The 20,871-nt window shown below is 40.5% G+C and overlaps 1 protein-coding gene across 5 annotated transcripts in view; it reads right to left on the bottom strand.

Moving 5' to 3' along the window:
• Window positions 1-20,871, bottom strand: part of LOC126356243 (tyrosine-protein phosphatase non-receptor type 4) — a 172,249-nt gene that overhangs the window by 136,774 nt on the left and 14,604 nt on the right. For all 5 annotated transcript variants that reach the window (XM_050007069.1, XM_050007073.1, XM_050007070.1 and 2 more), the window contains exons 2-4: window positions 15,742-15,783; window positions 8,837-9,025; window positions 3,270-3,398 (exon numbers count right to left, since the gene is read on the bottom strand). In XM_050007069.1, coding sequence (XP_049863026.1) covers window positions 3,270-3,398; window positions 8,837-8,986 — 279 coding nt within the window. In that variant the 5' untranslated portion in view covers window positions 8,987-9,025; window positions 15,742-15,783. The remainder of the gene's footprint in view (window positions 1-3,269; window positions 3,399-8,836; window positions 9,026-15,741; window positions 15,784-20,871) is intronic.

Raw genomic sequence — 20,871 nt, 5'->3', positions numbered from 1 at the left:
TGTTGGTTGGTTGTTTCGGGAAGGAGACCAGACAGCGTGGTCATCGGTCTCATCAGAGTAGGGAAGGATGGGGAAGGAAGTCGGCCGTGCCCTTTCAGAGGAACCATCCCGACATTTGCCTGGAGTGATTTAGGGAAATCACGGAGAACCTAAATCAGGATGGCCGGATGCGGGATTGAACCGTCATCCTCCCGAATGCGAGTCCAGTGTCTAATCACTGCACCACCTCGCTCGGTAGCTGAGCAATAATTTGCAGCATGTCTGCCCTGGTAACAGCAGACGATGATGGAGTGTAAACAGTACAAATGGAAATTGTGAAAGTGGGGAGAGTAATGCGGACGGCAACTGCCTGCAGGCCGGTGTGCAATGTGATGGGATCATAGTAGATATCACCCGGACCAGCAACATAACCCCTCCATGAGCCGGAATATCTGCCACAGGGAGTAAGTCAAAACGCACAGAGGTGTAGTGTGCCAAGGCAATTTGATCGCATGGGCGTAGCTTCGTTTCCTGGAGGGCTAAGACGAGCGGACGGTGCAAGCGGAGCAGCAATTTCAAGTCCTCTAGGTTGGAGCGAATGCTGCGAATATTCCAGTGAATAAGTGCCATCGTGAGAAGAAGAAGATGCAAGAAGGGGTCATCTCTAAGGCCACTGAGGGCCCGGCTTCGAGCGAGCACTGCCGCCGCTAGCAGGAGGCGGACAATCATCGTCCATTTGTTCTATAGGTTCAACGGCCATCTTGTGAAGATGGCCGGGAGGGGGAGCTTCCTCCGCTGGTGAACGGCCAGATGTTCTGTTACCAGCGGTGCGGCCAGGCAAAACGGATGACAGCCTGGGGCGGCAACCGCTGGGTGGCGCAGGAGGAGAAACGCTCCATGGCGGGGAAGGAGAACTGTGCTTCCTATGAGCCTTCTTGGAAGGTCGTTTTGTGGAAGGATTGGTCAATGGCTGAGAGTTCGAGGTACATAGAAGGTCTGCACGAGACAGTTCCTTCTTGAAGGCCCGTACCTCTGACTTCTGGGTTTTCGTCCTGGCAGAAGCTGATAAAGGTGCTTGTGTCGGAGGGGCGACAGGAGGAAAAGGAGACGTTGACCGGGCGATCATAACACTGGCCGAACGGACGACCGTAGTGCTGAAGGTCAGATCGCATGTCTGCGTCGCCACCTCCTTGGTAGTCCGAGGAGAGGCGAGGACAGTACTGTACTTCCCCGCTGGGAGCAACGTGGGCTTCCTACTAGCAAATAGCTTGCGAGCAGCTGAGGTGGAGACTCTCTCTTTGACCTGAATTTCTTGGATATAGCGTTCTTCCTTGTAGATGGGACAGTCGCGGGACGATGCTGCATGGTCACTGTGACAGTTCACACAACGAGGAGACAGAGGTGGACAGTCACCCTCATGGGCATCCCTGCCACAAGTCACACATGTAGCCGCATTGGAACAAGACTGGCGAGTGTGATTAAAATGCTGACACTGGTAGCAGTGCGTAGGTGTCAGGACATAGGGGCGAACAGAAATAACCTCGTAGCCCGCTTTGATGCGCAACGGCAGCTGAACACTATCAAAGGTCAAGAAAAGTGTCCGGGTCGGTACAAGGTCATTGTTGACCTTTTTCATGACCCTATGGACAGCCGTCAGCACCCTGCTCTGCGAGGAAAGACTAAATCTCCTCGTCAGTCAATCCGTCGAGTGATCTAGTATATACAACACCACGAGACGAATTCCAAGTGCGGTGAGCCTCCACCCGGACAGGGAACGTGTACTGGAGTGTGGCCCGAAGCAGTTTTTGTGCCTGAAAGGCACTCTCAGTTTCTAGTAACAAGGTACCATTATGCAACCTGGTACAAGACTTGACAGATCCGGCTATGACATCTACGCCCTTCTGGATAACGAAAGGGTTGACAGAGGAAAAATCCTTTCCGTCCTCAGATCGAGAAACTACGAGGAACTGTGGGGCAGGCGGTAGTACTTTTGTCACTGGTGGCTAGTCAAGTTTCCGTTTGTGGGCAGAAGTCGAGAGAGAAGAAGAAGAAGAAGAAGAAGAAGAAGAAGAAGAAGGAGAAAAATCCATTGCGGAGGAATCCCCCATGATTGCCAGCGTCTCCGATGGCGCGCTCCTTCCTTGTGGGGACCCTCTCACAGGGCACTCCCGCCTTAGATGATTGTTCACACCTCAGGTCACACCTCCCGAGAAATGGACGGAGGGACCAATCAACATGGTTGGAAGGTGTCAGCTCAGACAATCACCCCTCCCTGGGCATGGCCTTTACCAGGGGGTACGTGTGTGCCTTACTTGTCTACCCAGGGTGGGGAATTACGCGTTACCCCGTCACCGGCTATGCGTGCGAACGCGTGGGTCGGCCTTGAGGCATGCACAGGGAGGAAGGAAGAAGAGGAAAAAGAAAGGAGAGAGGGAAAGAAAGGACAGACTGTCTCAAACGCCGAAGCGGAGACCAGAGAAGGAGAAGAAGGCAAGGAGAAGAGTAAGGCAGACAGTGAGATGGAGAAGAACAAAGAAAGGAACCAACCAAAGAAAGGAAGAAACCAGAAGAAGTGAAAAATCAAAATGAACGCAAATATAGGTCGTGAAACCGTCCGTCTCCGGACGCAGGCGCTAACTACCCCCGAGGGGGGAAGGACTCCTTTTAGTCGCCTCTTACGACAGGCAGGAATACCTCGGGCCTATTCTAACCCCCGGACCTGCAGGGGGCAATTCATTACAATGACCACCAAAATCCCAATGTCAATATCAGATTTGTCTTGTACCATTTTTTAACTCCATCAACCAACTCCTAGAAATCTTACACAATTTCCCCGCCTTTCAACCTGCCTCACTTTTGATCTCTCTGTCCTCTCCAATTATGCTATTTTAATAATTGTTGAAACAGCTGTCATACTCAGGTCCACAACCAATCCCAAACAAATCATACTTCTTGCAGACAAATACTCCATCACAGTTGTCAGGAAGACCAGTGATACATGGTGACTCCTCTTCATTAACTGTCAAATATTTCCTCTCTACATTTATTTGGCAGTTACTGAAGAGTAGGTTGTGCACAACATTCATTAAAAAAAATACAATGGTGATGTCAGGCATATTTTGGTGTATCTTCTTCCTCTGTCTCAACTTTTTTAGCATTAAACACTAATATTGTAACTGTCACTTAGATATACTAAAATGAATTATGAGAAATTACAAATTCATAATATGTTTTCCCTTCTAGTAAACTTTCTTATTTTCTTAAAGAGTTATTTTTGTGAATGTCCTTACCACAAGATCAGAGTTGCTGGGTGTTGGTGCTGCTCCATTTTCAGAATACTGGAGACCAAAATAATCCTTCTCAATAAGCTCTAGATGTTGAAAAACCAGATCAAGGAGAACATGACCTTTCGATCGCTTCTGAAATGAAATTAAAAAATAGTAAAAATAAATTCTCTATTGTGAAAATATACATACTCAAAATGTTCCTGAAATTACATAAACAGAAATACCAACCAGGAATTTTTTAAGGAAAAATTAACAAAAGAATATTTTGTAAGAGTGATGATACAGGGTGGTATTCACACCACATTCAATGATATATGTTACTCCTAATGGAGAGGGCAGCGGTTGCATATAGAACTATGTTAAGGTTTGGGTTCAGTCATTATATGGAGAGAATATGCAACAGATTTTTATAACTTTTTCGCGAATAGCTATTCATGCCTTTACTTCGAAATATTTGTTACACAACAGCTACACTTCCTATTCACATTGCATAAAACTTCAATATTTGATTACTGAGAAGAATAGGAAAGAAAATATCTTTACAAGAATGTTTAAAACAATACAGCATCAAATATGAATAGATTTGAAACCATTTTCCTCAGGCAACTGAAAGAGCACTCCAGTAACCACCTCTCAAGAGTTTTCTAATTTACTGGTAGTCTGCTCCCCCCTTCAAGTATCAATATTCATCAATAACCATCCCACTACCAGTGGCCGCTTCCTCCTTAGGAACTCCTCGCAGTATTCAGATCAAGCCATGCTGACATTTACCACATCCTGTGAAACTCCCTCCCCAAGTTCTATCAAACCCAGAACCACAACAGACTCCAGCTGCTGCCAGACATACCTCGCCATCGACCTCAAGCTGCTTCAAGGACATGCTGCAGCCATCTCAGTGTTTCATCTGCCACACCACTAATGGCCTGGAAAAATGCAAGAAAGCTCTCTCACCGAAGTCCGCTTGCCAGTTCCTTTTGTCACAGGCCAACCACAATTTAAAACAATTTGAAACTGATAATAGGCAAATTATAATCTGTAAATTTTATTTTAATACCTATAGTCCAAATGCACCTTTGTTTCTAAAAGTAAATAAGTAAATATTGGTGACTAACATCCTCACTGACTGGAATATTCTCTTTCAAATTCTAAAGGTGGCAGGGGTAAAATACAGGGAGCGAAAGGCTATTTACAATTTGTACAGAAACCAGATGGCACTTGTAAGAGCCGAGGGGGCATGAAAGGAAAGCAGTGGTTGGGAAGGGAGTGAGACAGGGTTGTAGCCTCTCCCCGATGTTATTCAATCTGTATTTTGAGCAAGCAGTAAAGGAAAAAAAAAGGAAAAATTCGGAGAAGGTATTAAAATCCATGGAGAAGAAATAAAAACTTTGAGGTTCGCCAATGACATTGTAATTCTGTCAGAGATGGCAAAGGACTTGGAAGAGCAGTTGAACAGAATGGACAGTGTCTCGAAAGGAGGATATAAGATGAACATAAACAAAAGTAAAACAAGGATAATGGAATGTAGTCAAATTAAGTCGGGTGATGCTGAGGGAATTAGATTAGGAAATGACACACTTAAAGCAGTAAAGGAGTTTTGCTATTTAGGAAGTAAAATAACTGATGACAGTAAAGTAGAGAGGATATAAAATGTAGACTGGCAATGGCAAGGAAAGCGTTTCTGAAGAAGAGAAATTTGTTAACATCGAGTATAGATTTAAATGTCAGGAAGTCGTTTCTGAAAGTATTTGTATGGAGTGTAGCCATGTATGGAAGTGAAACATGGACAATAAATAGTTTGGACATGAAGAGAATAGAAGCTTTCGAAATGTGATGCTACAGAAAAATGTTGAAGGTTAGGTGGGTAGATCACGTAACTAATGAGGACATATTGAATAGGATTGGGGAGAAGAGAAGTTTGTGGCACAACTTGACTAGAAGAAGGGATAGGTTGGTAGGACATATCCTGAGGCAACAAAGGATCACAAATTTAGCATTGGAGGGCAGCGTGGAGGGTAAAAATCATAGAGGGAGACCAAGAGATGAATATACTAAGCGGATTCAGAAGGATGTAGGTTGCAGTAGGTACTGGGAGATGAAGGAGATTGCACAGGATAGATTAGCATGGAGAGCTGCATCAAACCAGTCTCAGGACTGAAGACCACAACAACAATCTCCTCACATTCTTGTGGCTGGTGCTCCTAATCCTTTTGCATATTAATTTCCCAAATTAGTGAGACAATTCTCAAAAAATATTGGGGAGTGGGCAGGAATCGCATTTGTACGAAGGTTGGAACTTAAATAGTGGCAACTATTTATTCACAACCGATACAAACGCGTTACATGTTTGCACCTGTTACTGTCCTTCAAAGTAGCCACCAGCGCTGCGTAGAACCCGTTGCCAGTGATGTGGAAGGTGTAGTACCGTTAGCAGAGCCTGTTCAGTTGATGGTGCGAATGGAGCGGTCTACTGCCTGTCAACTCTCTGGAACAGTTCTGAAGCAAATGCCACTGGGTGGTTCCTTCACCTTCGGGATCAAATCAAAGTCACAAGGACTGAAGTCTGGGTAGTATGGTGGATGGTACAGTACTTCCCAGTCCCATAGACCTAACAGAGCAGCCACAGCTTTCACTGTATGCACCCGTACATTGTCGCGCAAACTGATGGGCGGGTTGCGCAGAAAGTTTCGCCATTTCTTTTGCAAAGTAATACTGTGTACTGACAGTCTGCCGCGGAGGAACATTACGCGTTAGGATAATACCATCAAAGTCGTACACGAGGATCATCATAACTTTGCGCTGCAGAGCAGCTGAGTTGCATTTTGGCCCTCCAACAGAAAAAAACCATCCACAATTGGCTGACTAGTAAAGAAGAACTGAAAACCGAGGAAGACTAAATGAAGAAATCGGGGAATGGAGGCAAAATGGCCAAAACTAGAAGAAGACAACTCTCAAGGATTTTTGTTTTTATAAACTAAGATATTTTCTTTTAGTCTGGCTTTGCAGTCTAATAATAAAAATCGTAAAAAAAATATTTTTTAACATAACTGCTTAAAAATTATGGTATGCCCTATAGTCTACAGCATTATAGTATGTAAAATACAATAAGTGTCCTTTGTGTATTGGCGACCATCTGTATTTCAATTACTCGAAAATCATATAAAACAGTATCATTAGAGATTGATCTCTTAATGCGGATCTCTTATTCCTGCGGTGGCAGTTTGTAACCCTTACCCAACACATTAAGCATAACAGGCATCAATGTGTGAAACACGTGTGGTATGTTATCAGTATGTATCACTACCACAAAGGAGAGAAAACAAACAGAAGATACACAGCAACCAAACAAATCAAATATGATAAAACACGGGCTGAAGTGTGGCATAAATGCCACAATGACACTATACAGAGGAAGCAAGTATTGGTAGGTCCTGCTACATTGAGCAGATTGTCAGTTAAGGAAGTACTTTTAACTATTCACATGGGAAAAAAAAAGAGACTTATCTTGCGAAAATACAGTCACTGTAAGACACACAGTTAGCAATTGATGTGTTCACCCGGATGACGCTTCTTTAAGATTTACAGAATGCTATTTGTTACATGCAGAATGATAAATGAAGTGTCTGATGGTAGTTTCTGCGATAGTTGGGAAAATAAATCTTTAGCTTTAGCCCTCATATCTAGATGTGAAATTTAACTGGCTACCTCCAAACAACAATGTTGTCAGCCATGTAAGTTAAAAAATAGTTCTATCACGAAAAATACCAACAGTTTCTCTCAAGTTAACTACGATCCACATCAATTTTATGTTTAAAAAAAGCCCACCTATGTTGCACTGCATAATCACACCAGTGTCCTCTAATACTCACACCAACGATGAGTGTCATTTTCATTCACACTTTTAGGATAGTTTACAGGGTGTCACAAAAAGGTACGGTCAAACTTTCAGGAAACATTCCTCACACACAAAGAAAGAAAATATGTTACGTGGACATGTGTCCGGAAATGCATACTTTCCATGTTAGAGCTCATTTTATTACTTCTCTTCAAATCACATTAATAATGGAGTGGAAACACACAGCAACAGAACGTACCAGTGTGACTTAAAACACTTTGTTACAGGAAATGTCCAAAATGTCCTCCGTTAGCGAGGATACATGGATCCACCCTCCGTCGCATAGAATCCCTGATGCGCTGATGCAGCCCTGGAGAGTGGCGTATTGTATCACAACCGTCCACAATACGAGTCTCTACATTTGGTACCGGGGTTGCGTAGACAAGAGCTTTCAAATGCCCTTATAAATGAAAGTCCAGAGGATTGAGGTCAAGAGAGTGTGGAGGCCATGGAATTGGTCCGCCTCTACCAATCCATCGGTCACCGAATCTGTTGTTGAGAAGCGTACGAACACTTCGACTGAAATGTGCAGGAGCTCCATCCTCCATCGTGCATGAACCACATGTTGTTTCGTACTTATAAAGGCACATGTTCTAGCACCACACGTAGAGTATCCCGTATGAAATCATGATAACATGCTCCATTGAGCGTAGGTGGAAGAACATGAGGCCCAATCAAGACAACACCAACAATGCCTGCCCAAACGTTCACAGAAAATCTGTGTTGATGACATGATTGCACAATTGTGTGCGGATTCTCGTCAGCCCACACATGTTGATTGTGAAAATTTACAATTTGATCACGTTGGAATGAAGCCTCATCCGTAGAGAGAACATTTGCACTGAAATGAGGATTGACACATTGTTGGATGAACCATTCGCAGAAGTGTACCCGTGGAGGCCAATCAGCTGCTGATAGTGCCTGCACACGCTGTACATGGTATGGAAACAACTGGTTCTCCCGTAGCTCTCTCCATACAGTGACGTGCTCAACGTTACCTTGTGCAGCAGCAACTTCTCTGACGCTGACATTAGAGTTATCGTCAACTGCACGAAGAATTGCCTCGTCCATTGCAGGTGTCCTCTTCGTTCCAGGTCTTCCCCAGTCGCAAGTCATAGGCTGGAATGTTCAATTACTTTGAATGTCTTCCTGTCAGAACACCTTCGTTCTTGAAATCTGTCTCGATACAAAGGTACTGCGCCACAGCTATTGCCCCATGCTAATTCATACAACAAATGGGCATATGCCAACTCCACATTTGTAAACATTGCACTGAATGCAAAACTACGTTCGTGATGAACACTAACCTGTTGATGCTATGTACTGATGTGCTTGATGTTAGTCCTGTAGGGCAATGAGTCGCATGTCAACACAAACACCGAAGTCAACATTACCTTCCTTCAATTGGGCCAACTGGCGGTGAATTGGAAGAAGTAGAGTACATACTGACGAAACTAAAATGAGCTCTAACATGGAAATTAAGCGTTTCCGGACACATGTCCATATAACATCTTTTCTTTATTTGTGTGTGAGTAATATTTCCTGAAAGTTTGGCCGTACCTTTTTGAAACACCCTGTATAATCTTATGTACTAGACCAGTACAGTGGTGCAAAGACTGAAAATTGGCTAGTAATTGGCTAAACAACTATTTACAAGAACAACACCAAAAATAAATACCTCAATTTGGAAACAATGTTGAGTATCATCCAGAAATACCACTGTAGCACTAAGGGTCTTGAGGCGCCTATCACGAGCCAGCTCCGAAGCTCGCACATTGTATGTGCCACTTGATCCACTAAATGCACGCCGTGAAACACTTTCAATCATTGTACCAAATCAGCCAGCCTCCCTAAGTTGTTCAGCATCCTGGAACAAAAATTTTTATGAAATAAGAAATGTTCAGGATTTCTATCACTCTTATATGGAGTTAGCAATGCTCTTAAACTATTCAAGAAGGAAATATTAATAGCCGGCATTCCCAGGGAAACGTTATAGGTCGGGTATTGTTCCTGATCTTTATTAATGATATAGGAGACAATCCGAGTAGCCCTATTAGATTGTCTGCAGATGATGATGTCATTTACCGTCTTGTAAAGTCATCAGATGACCAAAACTAATTGCAAAAGGATTTAGATACAATATATGTATGGCGCAAAAAGTGGCAATTAACCCCAAATAAAGAAAAGTGTGAAGTTATTCACATGAGTAATAAAGAAATCCACTAAATTGGAACAATCACATAGATAATTTTGTGGGTAGAGCAAACCAAAGACTATGATTCATTGGCAGAACACTTAGAAGGTGTAACAGATCTAAGTCCGCTGTCCACCCTATTCTGGAATACTGCTGTGCTGTGGGGAATCCGCATCAGGTGGGACTGACGGATGACATCGAAAAGTACAAAGAAGGGCAGCTCGTTTTGTATTATCGCGAAATAAGGAAGATAGTGCCACCGACATGATGCATGAATTGGAGTGACAATCATTAAAACAAAGGCCTTTTTCGTTGCGACGGGATTTTCTCATGAAATTTCAAACACCAGTTTTCTTCTCCGATTGTGAAAACATTCTGTTGGCATCCACCTACACAGGGAAAAATGATCATGACAATAATGTACGAGAAATCAGGGCTCACACAGAAAAATTTAAGTGCTCGTTTTCTAGCTGAAGAGTGGAATGGTAGAGAGACAGCTTGAAGGTGGTTCATTGAACCCTCTGCCAAGCACTTTATTGTGAATAGCAGAGTAATCATGTAGATGTAGATAAATAAAAATAAATAGCTGTTCTCTCTCCCAACTTGATTCAGCAATCAAGCAGCAACCATTACGCCTACAATTGCTTCCATTTACTTCTGAACTTGCAATAACGGTTACATTTCTTGCTTTTAATTTACGGATTTACTAGAAAAATTTTACAGATCGGAATATCCAAACCTCATTTGGTCTCCGTCTGAGTCTTCTGCTAAGATAGTTTCATTAGTGTGATGATAGTTTCATTAGTGTGAAGAACTGGTCTCTCCACAAAGTGCTGCCAGATCCATTCCATGAAGTTGTCATTGGGGAGATGTTTAACCAAAGAGGTCTACTTGGACAGAGCTGACACTGAATTTTGATTGGTGCTCTGTTACATGCACGTGAGTATTGTTTCACAAACTTTACCTCTTAGTTGGAGAGAGAAGGAACCAGAACTGACACTGTTCACTTATTGCAATACTGGATAACCATCATGCAATGCATTGACAACATTAACACAGAAAGCTTTTAGATATTCTCTAATAATGAACTGGACTTGCTTGATATGATAAAAGAAAATATCAATTTAAAAAATAACAATAGCAACTACATCAAACTAAATGTTACAGCGAAACTAAATAAAGAAAGAAAGAGACACCACAGTTTAATACTGCACAACTCAGCTTTAATTAAAAAAAGGACAAGGAACTGGTTTATCAGTAACTAGCTAGGTCTTTTTTAAAGAGGCCCCTCCCAGAAGTCACCGTAATTCATTTTGTGACAGAATACCTAGGTATTAATGGCAAAAGGTGGACCTTAACTGGACTAGTCCCAAATGCAACAATGACACCTAACCATCAACTTATTCCTGTCAATACATTCACTTGAGTTTCGTAGATCTACTAATAGCTAGTAATTAAAGTCGCACAGATTGTAACTATGCTGCGGAGAGACTAAAATTAAGGCTGAATGTGAGAGCTGAAGGTAGCACACAGAATAGCCCAGATAAAAAAAGCACTTCGGAAATAAAGTAACTATCAAACCTAACCCCATGACAAGAATGCAGATATTTATATAACTGAGGAGAGTGGTGCTCAGAATGATTCATTAACCATATACACAAATGCTGAAAATTTTTACTACCAACGGAGAATGAGTAGTCTAATTTCTACTGGATCACAAACCCACCCCCCACTATTCAGTTACCAAAGACACACAAAGATCTCTCTCACAATTATTAGGGCCTTAATATTTAGGTACTGTGTGATAGAGTAAAACAAGGGTTAACTAAAGTCATTAAATTTCTGAAGGGCTTGTACATTTTAATAATGAGGGCATCCCTCTCATCTAAAATATCCCACAGCTAAAACAGGTCCCAACAATCTAATCCATGGGCGGGGATTACTCAGGAAGATTTTGTTATCAGAAAAACACAAATTCTAGCTCTCTAAGGAGTGAAGTTCCAATGCTAGATCCCTTAATTGTGTAGGTGAGTTAGAAAACTTAAAAGAAATTGATAGTTTTAAGTCATATACAGTGAGAATTAGTGGGTGCAGCAGCAGAAGAACAGAATTTCTGGTCAGGTGGCAATGTGTGGTAATGCAGAAGTAATTCTAACAATGAATAAAGAAATAAGTATGTAAGAGAACCACTGTGAATAACACATGTGGATTACTTCAGGCAGGTTAGAGACAAAGCCATGATCCATCACAGTACAAAATGCTTGACAAGGTAAATGAAAATTTACACTACACTGAGATCTGATCATGTAATTGTGGTGGTGATCACAGTTCAATAATGGGAAAAGGAAAAGAAGACATGTACAATAACAAGGACTACAGGAGGAGAGCACAGGACCAAAGTGGAAGCAGCATGTAGATTTTGCACAGAACATTATTTAATCACTGCAAACAGTTTGGAATCACAAAAGAATTTTGTATATGGGAAAGAGACCCGAAGACACGGAAGGTTTCAAACAGATTAAATAAAGGCAAGAGATATTTAGAAACCTATTGCAAACCAATGTTTCCAGGGGCAAATGTGACCTCTAATCATAATTTGTTATGAAATGCAGAGCTGAATAAATTGCAAAAGAGTAGAAGCAGATGGGTATTGGATAGGTTGAAATAACCAGAGTTTCCTGCAGAGAGATCATTATGCAACAACTAACCAAAATAACAGGAGAAAGGAATAAAATAGAAAATGAATTTGTTGCTTCAAGTGATAAAACAGTAAAAGCAATGGAGGAAAATCTAGCAAAAAGACGAGGTCCAGAAGAAATTCCTGAATAACACAGGAGATACCAAATGTACCTAATGAAACTAAAATACAGAAAAAGGTACAACATGAAGCAGAAAAATGGAAAAATATTTATATGAAAATGAGGCTGACAGATCATATAAAATGGGGAGCAGGAATGGCTAGAGGAGAAATGCGAAGATGCAGAAACACAAATGACTACTGGAAAAGTAGACGGCACTTAGGCCGTGTCCTATGTGAGCGACAGAAGCGAGTGCCAGTGCACGACAGCTTCAGGCGACAAAACACAACCACAGGTTTAGTTACGGAGATGTCCTACATGAGCAGCATCTGTGTCCAGCATCTGTGTCGCTGCCTGTCTCCTGCTGCAACTGGCGACGTTTGAATTAAAACATGTTGGAATCTTGGCGCTGCAGCACGCACGACACAGAGCGATAGCCATGTGTCTTCTTGGCAAAGCAGTGGAGCAGACGTGATGGCAGCTATGAATTACTTAACATCCGATTTTAAGAAAAATATTCAGTGAAAAAATTTGATTCTTCCGCAACCTATAGCTTGATATCCTTCAATAATAAAGGTCAGAATTTGTTTTCATTATTCATCATTCATGCAGCACAAAATTGAGTACACGGCTGAACGAAACTTTTAAGAACTTGCAGAGGAAAATCACATTGTGTAGACCTTCTGTATAGTTTATTTAAGGCCATACATTATTGCATACGAAATGTAACCAATATATCTAAACTGTATTTCAAGTTGAGACCGGAATAATATCCCTTTTCATTCTTGAGATATTGGTTGTTATATCTGTGGACGGGTCTCACGCGGCGCGTCCGAACCTTTTCTGCGCTTCAGGAATCAAGTGATCATAAAAATTGCCGTATCTCATAAAAGGTTCAAGATATCGAAACACGAATTTTGAAAATGAGAGCACGCAGAAAGGACTATTTTGTCATATGATTAACAGTTGATACATTTTTGTAAACGCGTGAGCAGAGCGAAAACAATACTCCCTATAGCTTACACCATGAGGTTTTGTTCAAATTTTCATAGCCAAACAAAGGTAGAGAAACAGGTAAAATGACCAGCATGAGGTCTAGTTTTGCATGAAAATATTTAACTACTTGAAAGCAATCAGGGTAATGAACAAAAACTTAATAAGCTGAGGAAAAATTTAAATATTTCACGAAAAGATGCTGTAAATGAAGTGTAAAAAATGTCATATGTTCACGACCTAGCTATTTTGCACATAAAAAGATACATTGGTGTGGCATTTAAATGACAAAAAGGCTTCCTTCAAATCAAGTATGTTAGGAAGGCAAACGAGGAATCAGTAAGATCATGCTTCCTGAATAAAACTTGAATTTCAAAAATGGAAGAAATCAGTCAAATATTTTATGAAATGATTTGTGTAAAAGAAATAAGTAGATCAGAGAAACGTTCTACGTGCCTTTGAAAGATGCTCGAAATCATGAACAGAAAATGAGGTCCACCAAATGCTTCCCTAATATTTTTCAATTCATACTTTTAGACAAATCAATCTACAAAACATTTGACTTTCTTTTCAAAAATTTTGTAAGCTTTACTTTTACAGACTATTTAGAGTAACAAAACGCTTGGCCTAACACTGACTCTTGATGACTTACATTTGCAACGTCAAATATCTGTAAAATTTCATGGTTCATTGTAATTTATTATCAACTGAATGTGTGTGATATACTGGGTTAGGTGTAAAGATGAAGTTCTTTGGTAAGACCTTAAAAATGTACTTAGCAATGCAGTGTAAACAGTATATATGAAACTTAGTATACAGAATTGTAACTGAGTCAGTAAAACTACATGAACGGCCCGGAATTGAACCCCAGAACTTTTCTTCACACAAAAATTATGTACCAATCACTCTACCGCTGAACCACAGCTAGCTCCTGATCGTTCATACCACTCTGTGTACTTATATTTGGATTCAGCATAGTTAGTCATGTAATACTCATTCCTCCGCATTTATTGGCTGTTAAAGTTCTTGACGTGTAAAAAACCATTCGCATTTAATTTATTCATGAGATAGTCGATTACTTCTATGCTCATTCACGTGTATTCATTCGAAGAACTTGTCTGGTGATCTTCGTAGTTGACGATACTTATGAAATTCTCCATGGAGATTCCTCCCTTTGTAAATTTCAGGCACAGCATTACTTTTCGCTTTATTTTCTTAAGTAAAAATAATTCTGTAGCATTACTCTCCACCTACAGTATTCTACAGGTTAAGGACACCATATTATAGAAACAGCTAGTTGGCTCTAAGCAGCCATCTTGTAGCACGACACTCAAGGTTTTCACCTCATGTTGCTGCTTGTCACTGGAATGTCGTGTATCCAGAAGTCACTCGCTGTCGCTCGCTTCTATCACTCGTGTAGGACACGGCCTTATAGTAAAATTAACAAATCCTTCACAGGAAACAGAAACATTAGTATGGATATCAAGAGATCAGGCAGCACGCCAACACCAAGCAAAGAAGGGAAGGCTGAAAAGTGGAATGAATGTGCAGAATGGTTACACAAAAGAAAGAACATTTAAGGCAATAACTTTGAAAGGAAAAGGAAGTAGAGAAACACGAGATGCTGATGCTGATGCAAGAAGAATTTCACATAGCTCATTAAGATCCCAGATGAAAAAAGGCAACCAATAAGAGTTCACAACACCCAACTACAATTTTTGAGACACAGAACCATGAGAGAAGTGTTACAGCTGCTGCATGCAATATATGAAGCTTCTATAAGAGTGTAATAATCCCAAAACAAATAAACCATGTACTAACAGGTGTGAGTACTACAGATCTCATCAGTTTATAAAGATAGTAAAATACTAACACAAATTATCTACAGAAACTTGAAACTATCTGGAGAAGCTGACCAAAGAAAAGATCAGATTGAGTTCCAGAGAATCATAAATATGCACAAAGCAGCGCTACCCTATGACTTGGCTACAAAAATCAGAAGAAATGAAAATCCACATAACCACATTTAAAAACAAACAGTGACAGTGTTAACTGAAATATGCTCTTTAGAATTCTAAGATGTCATGAATAAAATACAGGGAGCAATACATGATCTTCAGTTTCAACAGAAGCTTGGCTGCATTTCTAAGAGTCAAATGAAATGAAAGGGAGGATATAGTTGAAAAAAGAATAACCTAGTTTTGTAGTAACCTCTATGTTACTCAATCTGTACACAAAGCACTAATAAACACTTAAAATTTTTGGAGAAATCAAACCAACCTTGCATGTGTACAGGCACAATAATGCAAAATGAAATGACACAGAGAATTCACCATTGGCTACAACAACACTATACCATTACTTGACAGTAAAGACTGGCACTCCCATTCCAAAATCCTCAGGATGGACTCTGAGGTCTAGAGAACCGTAGCTCACAGACAGTGTGTGGAAAATAATGTGTTTTCTTTCCATTGAAAATCACTATTTAATGGTATGTAAATATATATCTAAAAATCTACACACAAAGAACACTGCAAGTGATACATAATAATGTATCTTATTATTGAAGGTCAGTCTTTCTAATTAGGTGGCACTTACACTCATTATAACTCTGAAGCAGCTGCAGCAATTCCCAAAAACCTGAAACAAAAAATGCAAAATTGAGACAGTTTAAGTGTGAGGTGAGAGAGGGTTGGGAGCAGTCAAAATCTTTCACCAAATATTAGATCTAGAAACTGCTGCTATCAGTGGAAGAACGTACAATAATGAAAATGTGTAGGACCTATAGTTAAAACAAAATCATTCTGCACGATATGGACTAGTTGAAAGCTCACAGAGCTCAACATAGTGAGATATGGGATTAGTCTGCTACAGTATACCAATGCCAGACACTAAAGACTAGGACAAGTAACATTGATTATTCAAAGCAAGGAGGAGGTATTACAGTAATGAAATACAGACATTGAAATTATCTCTGAACTATAATGTTTCCAACATTTTTTATATGACACAAAACAGCCTGCATTTGTAGAAAGTACCCCTGAATCTTCAAAGAAGAATACTTTTAATCACATATTAACTGAAATCTTCAATACTGTTTTGGCAATTTGCAACCAAACTGTCTTCTTCCCAGCTACCCTGGAGGTTGAGCTATGCTGCGGTTAAGTATATTACCACTAGGATTTTGTATTCTCCAGTGAACTGCAGACCTGGCAGGATGGCTTGCACGCCTCAGTGATACATATTGTCATATACCGTAGGTGCAACCCCAACAGAGGGATATTTGTTCAGATGACAAACAAATGTGTGGATCTGTAAGAGGGGCAGAACCCCTTTCAGTAGATGGAGGGGAAACATCTTGGAATTTTTTTCCAGCACAAAAACAACTATGGTTACATGTGCCCATGTCAAAACTGTAGAACATAAAGGAAGAAAGGAGTTAAAAATGACTAAATGTTAAGCCCCACTGAAGGAAGGGAAGACAGCTAAAAACAGGGACTTGGATAAAATTCCGTAAAATACGACAGAAACAGAGGTCCTGAACTAACGATTAAATGTGCTTTTCCATATTGATACAACAGATAAAAAGTAACACGCGGCCGACAGCCTGCGCGTCTTTCGCTATAACGGTGATAATTCAGACGGCAAACATAAATGAAAATGTTAAATGGTGAAAAATAGGCAGTCCACCACAAAATGGCAAACCGTCAAAGATTGTGGGCAATGAGCACTAAGTGATGGGGGAGCACCACTTAACATATGACAACAGCTAAAGAGACAGTGCCCAATATTCAATCTATCTAAAATGATCTCCTGGCAAGAAAGATGAGAGAAGGTTGTCCAAGCCATTGAGAGAGGTTTAATTCCCCAGAGCTTGTTTCCATGAATGGAGGACCAGAGGTAATGCCAAAGTGACACCACCTGACAAACAGCCCCCCCCCCCCCCCCCCCCACAAACATCATCAAAGGGAATGGAAAGACTACTGGGCCAAAGTACGAGGACTGCAGCCTTGGCGGCAGCGTCAGTAGCCTCGTTTCCTGTCAGACTGCTGTGACCAGGAATCCACAAACATCACAGTGGGTCGGCCTTCAGACATGCACAGGGAGGAAAGAGGAGAGAGGGGGAGGGGGGGGGGAGAGAGAGAGAGAGAGAGAGAGAGAGAGAGAGAGAGAGAGAGAGAGAGAGAGAGAGAGAATCTCAAACGCCAAAGCGGAGAATAAGACATGAGAAAAAAGACTAGGAGAATAGGGCAAGGAGGATGAGGCAGAGATAGAAGTAAGGGTATGAAAGCAAGGAGAAGATGAACATAGGGAAAGACCAATAGAGGAAGAAAGCGTGAGGATGGAGAAAAACAAAGGAAACAGGATCCTGGAATTTTGAAACATACGTCTCCGGACGAAGGCTTGATACATTACTCCCAAGAAGAGGGAGTGTGAAGGGGAGGTAAGGGAGTGGGAGAAGGACTGGGGACAAGGAGGGAAGGGGAAGGGGGGTAGGGCAGCCCGGAAAGGAAGGAGGACTGCACCAGCTTGGGGACCCGTGCTCCACACACATGTATCCACAAAAGAGTTGTGGGCCCCCTGGGAGGGACAGTCAGAAACAGCGTCATATGATGTTATGGAAGGTAACTATACATTTTATATTTGAAAAGACGGTGAAACTCTTTGGATTAGTCAGCCCCTAATTTCAGGGAAAACAAGTGGTAAAAACATTATCAGAGCTTTGTCGGGCCCAAAAGAGATTGCCAGAAACGCACTTACACCTTCAGATGCATTTTATCTTTTTATCACTAAAAACAAGATAGACATCGTAGCTCATACCAACAGATGGATTGGGAAAAGCTGTAGTGACACCAATTAGTCTAGAGCTTGCAATTGCGAAGACACTTCTGCAGAAGAAATGCATGCTCTTTTTGGTGCACTTTTTTGATTGGTATAAAGAAAGGACATCATGCAAACTGCAGTGAACTGTGGACATCTGATGGTGCTTGCATGTCTATCTTACAATCACTTTTCAGTTATAAACATCTCTGTTTTCTTCTTAGAGCAATTAGGTTGGACAATATTGAAACAAGAATTGAACATAGGTCTACAGATAAACTGGCTCCTCTTCATGAGTTTCACCAAGAATTTGCAAAAAGCTGTATTGCTTACTATTATGTCAGTGAATTTGTGGCAATTGATGAAATGCTGTAGGCTTTTAGAGGCCATTGTGGGTTTGTACAACACATTCCAAATAAGCCTGCGAAGTATTGTATCAAAATATATGCCCTTAGTGACGCAAAAACATTTTACATCCTCAATTTCGAAGTGTACTGTGGCAAACAGTGCACTGGGCCATATCTAAAATGAAATAAACCCGACGACGTTGTCGAAAGACTGTTAACTCCCACTGAGGGCATGAACAGGACTGTTGCGACTGATAACTATTACACCAGTTGTATTCTAGCTCAGAATCTACTAGGTAAGTTGGCCACCATTGGCACTTTGGGGAAAAAAGGAAATTCCACCTGAATTTCAGGCTAGTAACATAATTGAAAGCAAATCAACACTCAATAGCTTTCAGCACAGTTTATGTTTAGTCACTAAAAAAACAAAGTTGTGATCCTCCTCTCTACGATGCATGATACAGTTGAAATTTACATCAAAAGTGGGAAATCAGCAGTAAATTTGGACTATAACAGAACCAAGGGAGGAGTGGATACTGTGGAGCGGATGCATGCACCAATACAACAGCCAGAATAACCAGGAGATAGCCGCTGGCACTGTTCTATCGACATCTTGATATCGCAGGAATAAATTTTATCTTCATCTTTAGCCACAATAATCCACACAATAAAGACAGATGGCAGGTTTCTCCAAAGAGCGAAATTAACGAACTTTCTGAAAGATATACAAATGTTTCTTGAAAAGTTCAGAAAAGGAGGCCCAGTTCATGACTAACCTAAACCTGGAACACATCACATTTGTGGACGAAACAAAAATGTCAGGACGACGAAATTGTGCAACAATTGTGGAAACAATGTCTGCAAGACGCTCTTTCATCAGAACATTGTGCGTTTCTCTTGTGACGCTAATGACAAGCAGATGGACATTAGTTCTGACTGAAGATGTTTATTTAAGTAACCTATTTTAATAGAGTTGACTGATTTTCTTCTTTTACTTTTAACCAAAATAAATAATTAATGCAACGACATTCTGTTTTATTTCACTTTTAAACCTTTGGTTTACCTAGCATCACCTCAGGCAGGGGAGTTACCTTCATTGTCTTGGATGTTATTGAAGTTAATGTATGTAAAAATTCAGGAGCACGAAAGAAACACGTATTTTTTGTTTTCTCCAAAAAATTCCTGCTCCAAGATACAAGCCTCTGAAGATGACACTGCAAACACCATTTCGAAGATGTGAATCTCAGAAAAAAAAATTAAATGCTGTATCTCTGTAACAGTTCTAGTTATTTTGTTTAGATTTTTTTTATTTGAAAGATAATTTATTTATGATTACAATGGCATCCTCCATTTGGACATATCTGTCAAAGTTCTTTTACCGTCACATTTTGAATTTCCTTTAACTTTCAAGAGTATATATCCCTTCACTGAAGTTGTTTCTTACTAATTTCTTTGTTACAATGTTTATTTCTAGAGTCTTTGTTGCGGTTATTTCTTATCACTTTCTGTGTAACGCTGTTCATTGCAGGTTTCTGTATTATTGTTGTTCAGTGCTAATTGTATAGTGAAGAGGCTTCTAAGAAATCTGAGACATCCAGCAAGTTCTGTGATTTCGTGAGGAATCTGCTAGTTGACACAGTTGCAGTGTGTTTTTCGGGAAAAGAACTGTTTGAAATGTTTTCTGACTGGGGCCACAGGAGAGTGAAATGTGCTGACTATTTGCGTATCCATAAAAGAGTGATATATAAGACAAACAAAAAAACAGACTTTGTTCTTGTTAGGAATAAGTGTTCTCATTTGAAGACTCTGTTTCAAAGTGAAGATGTTTCCAGTGACAACTTTTTGTGTTCTAAATGTTTTGACAGAATAACAACAGTGATAGTATCTGAACAAGGTGAAGCCTCCCATCGTGCAGATGATGCAGATTTTGCATCATAGAGGAAGAATTAAATACCCTGAATCAGTCAACTACAGAGGTAGGTGTTAGTCCTGTTAAGAAACTGGTCAGTGAAGTCAAGTTATAAGCTCTATGCATCAAGAAAGCACAGAGATATTACTAAAGTTATGGATGAATACACTACAGCAAAACTGACCACACTCTTCGAAGTAGAAGTTCTAGAAGAAAATTAACCCAAGCACTCTGGCACCTCTTGCCCAGAATTTTTCACAAATATCAATTCAGCTGTTGAATACTGTGCATCCTACAGTGAAAAGGTGCAAGTTTTAATTATTATTCCAGAGACATTTTCAAAGAAAACAATTTTGAACCACATTCCATCAGTATCAAAGTACATGGTACACAAATAAAGAAATGTGATGTCTGTAAAAGGAGTCTTTGGAAGACCAGATCCCTATTATGGTTATCCTTGGAAGTAGCTTAAGTTCAAATACTGCAGTCATTTTATCTGTCAAATAAATGGAACTGTTCTTGCCAGAGTGCCAACAAAAAAGACACTATAACTGTAACAATTGACGGTCAAAAAGTTGTGAAAGTGACTCGCAGTATTAAATAAACTTTCCCAATTTGTAAGAGTAACTATAAAACTTCACATATTGTAAG

This window comes from Schistocerca gregaria, chromosome 3 (assembly GCF_023897955.1).
Source record: "Schistocerca gregaria isolate iqSchGreg1 chromosome 3, iqSchGreg1.2, whole genome shotgun sequence".
NCBI lineage: Eukaryota > Metazoa > Arthropoda > Insecta > Orthoptera > Acrididae > Schistocerca > Schistocerca gregaria.
Note: the sequence above shows the minus strand (reverse complement) of the source record. Positions and strands in the feature narration are given on the sequence as shown.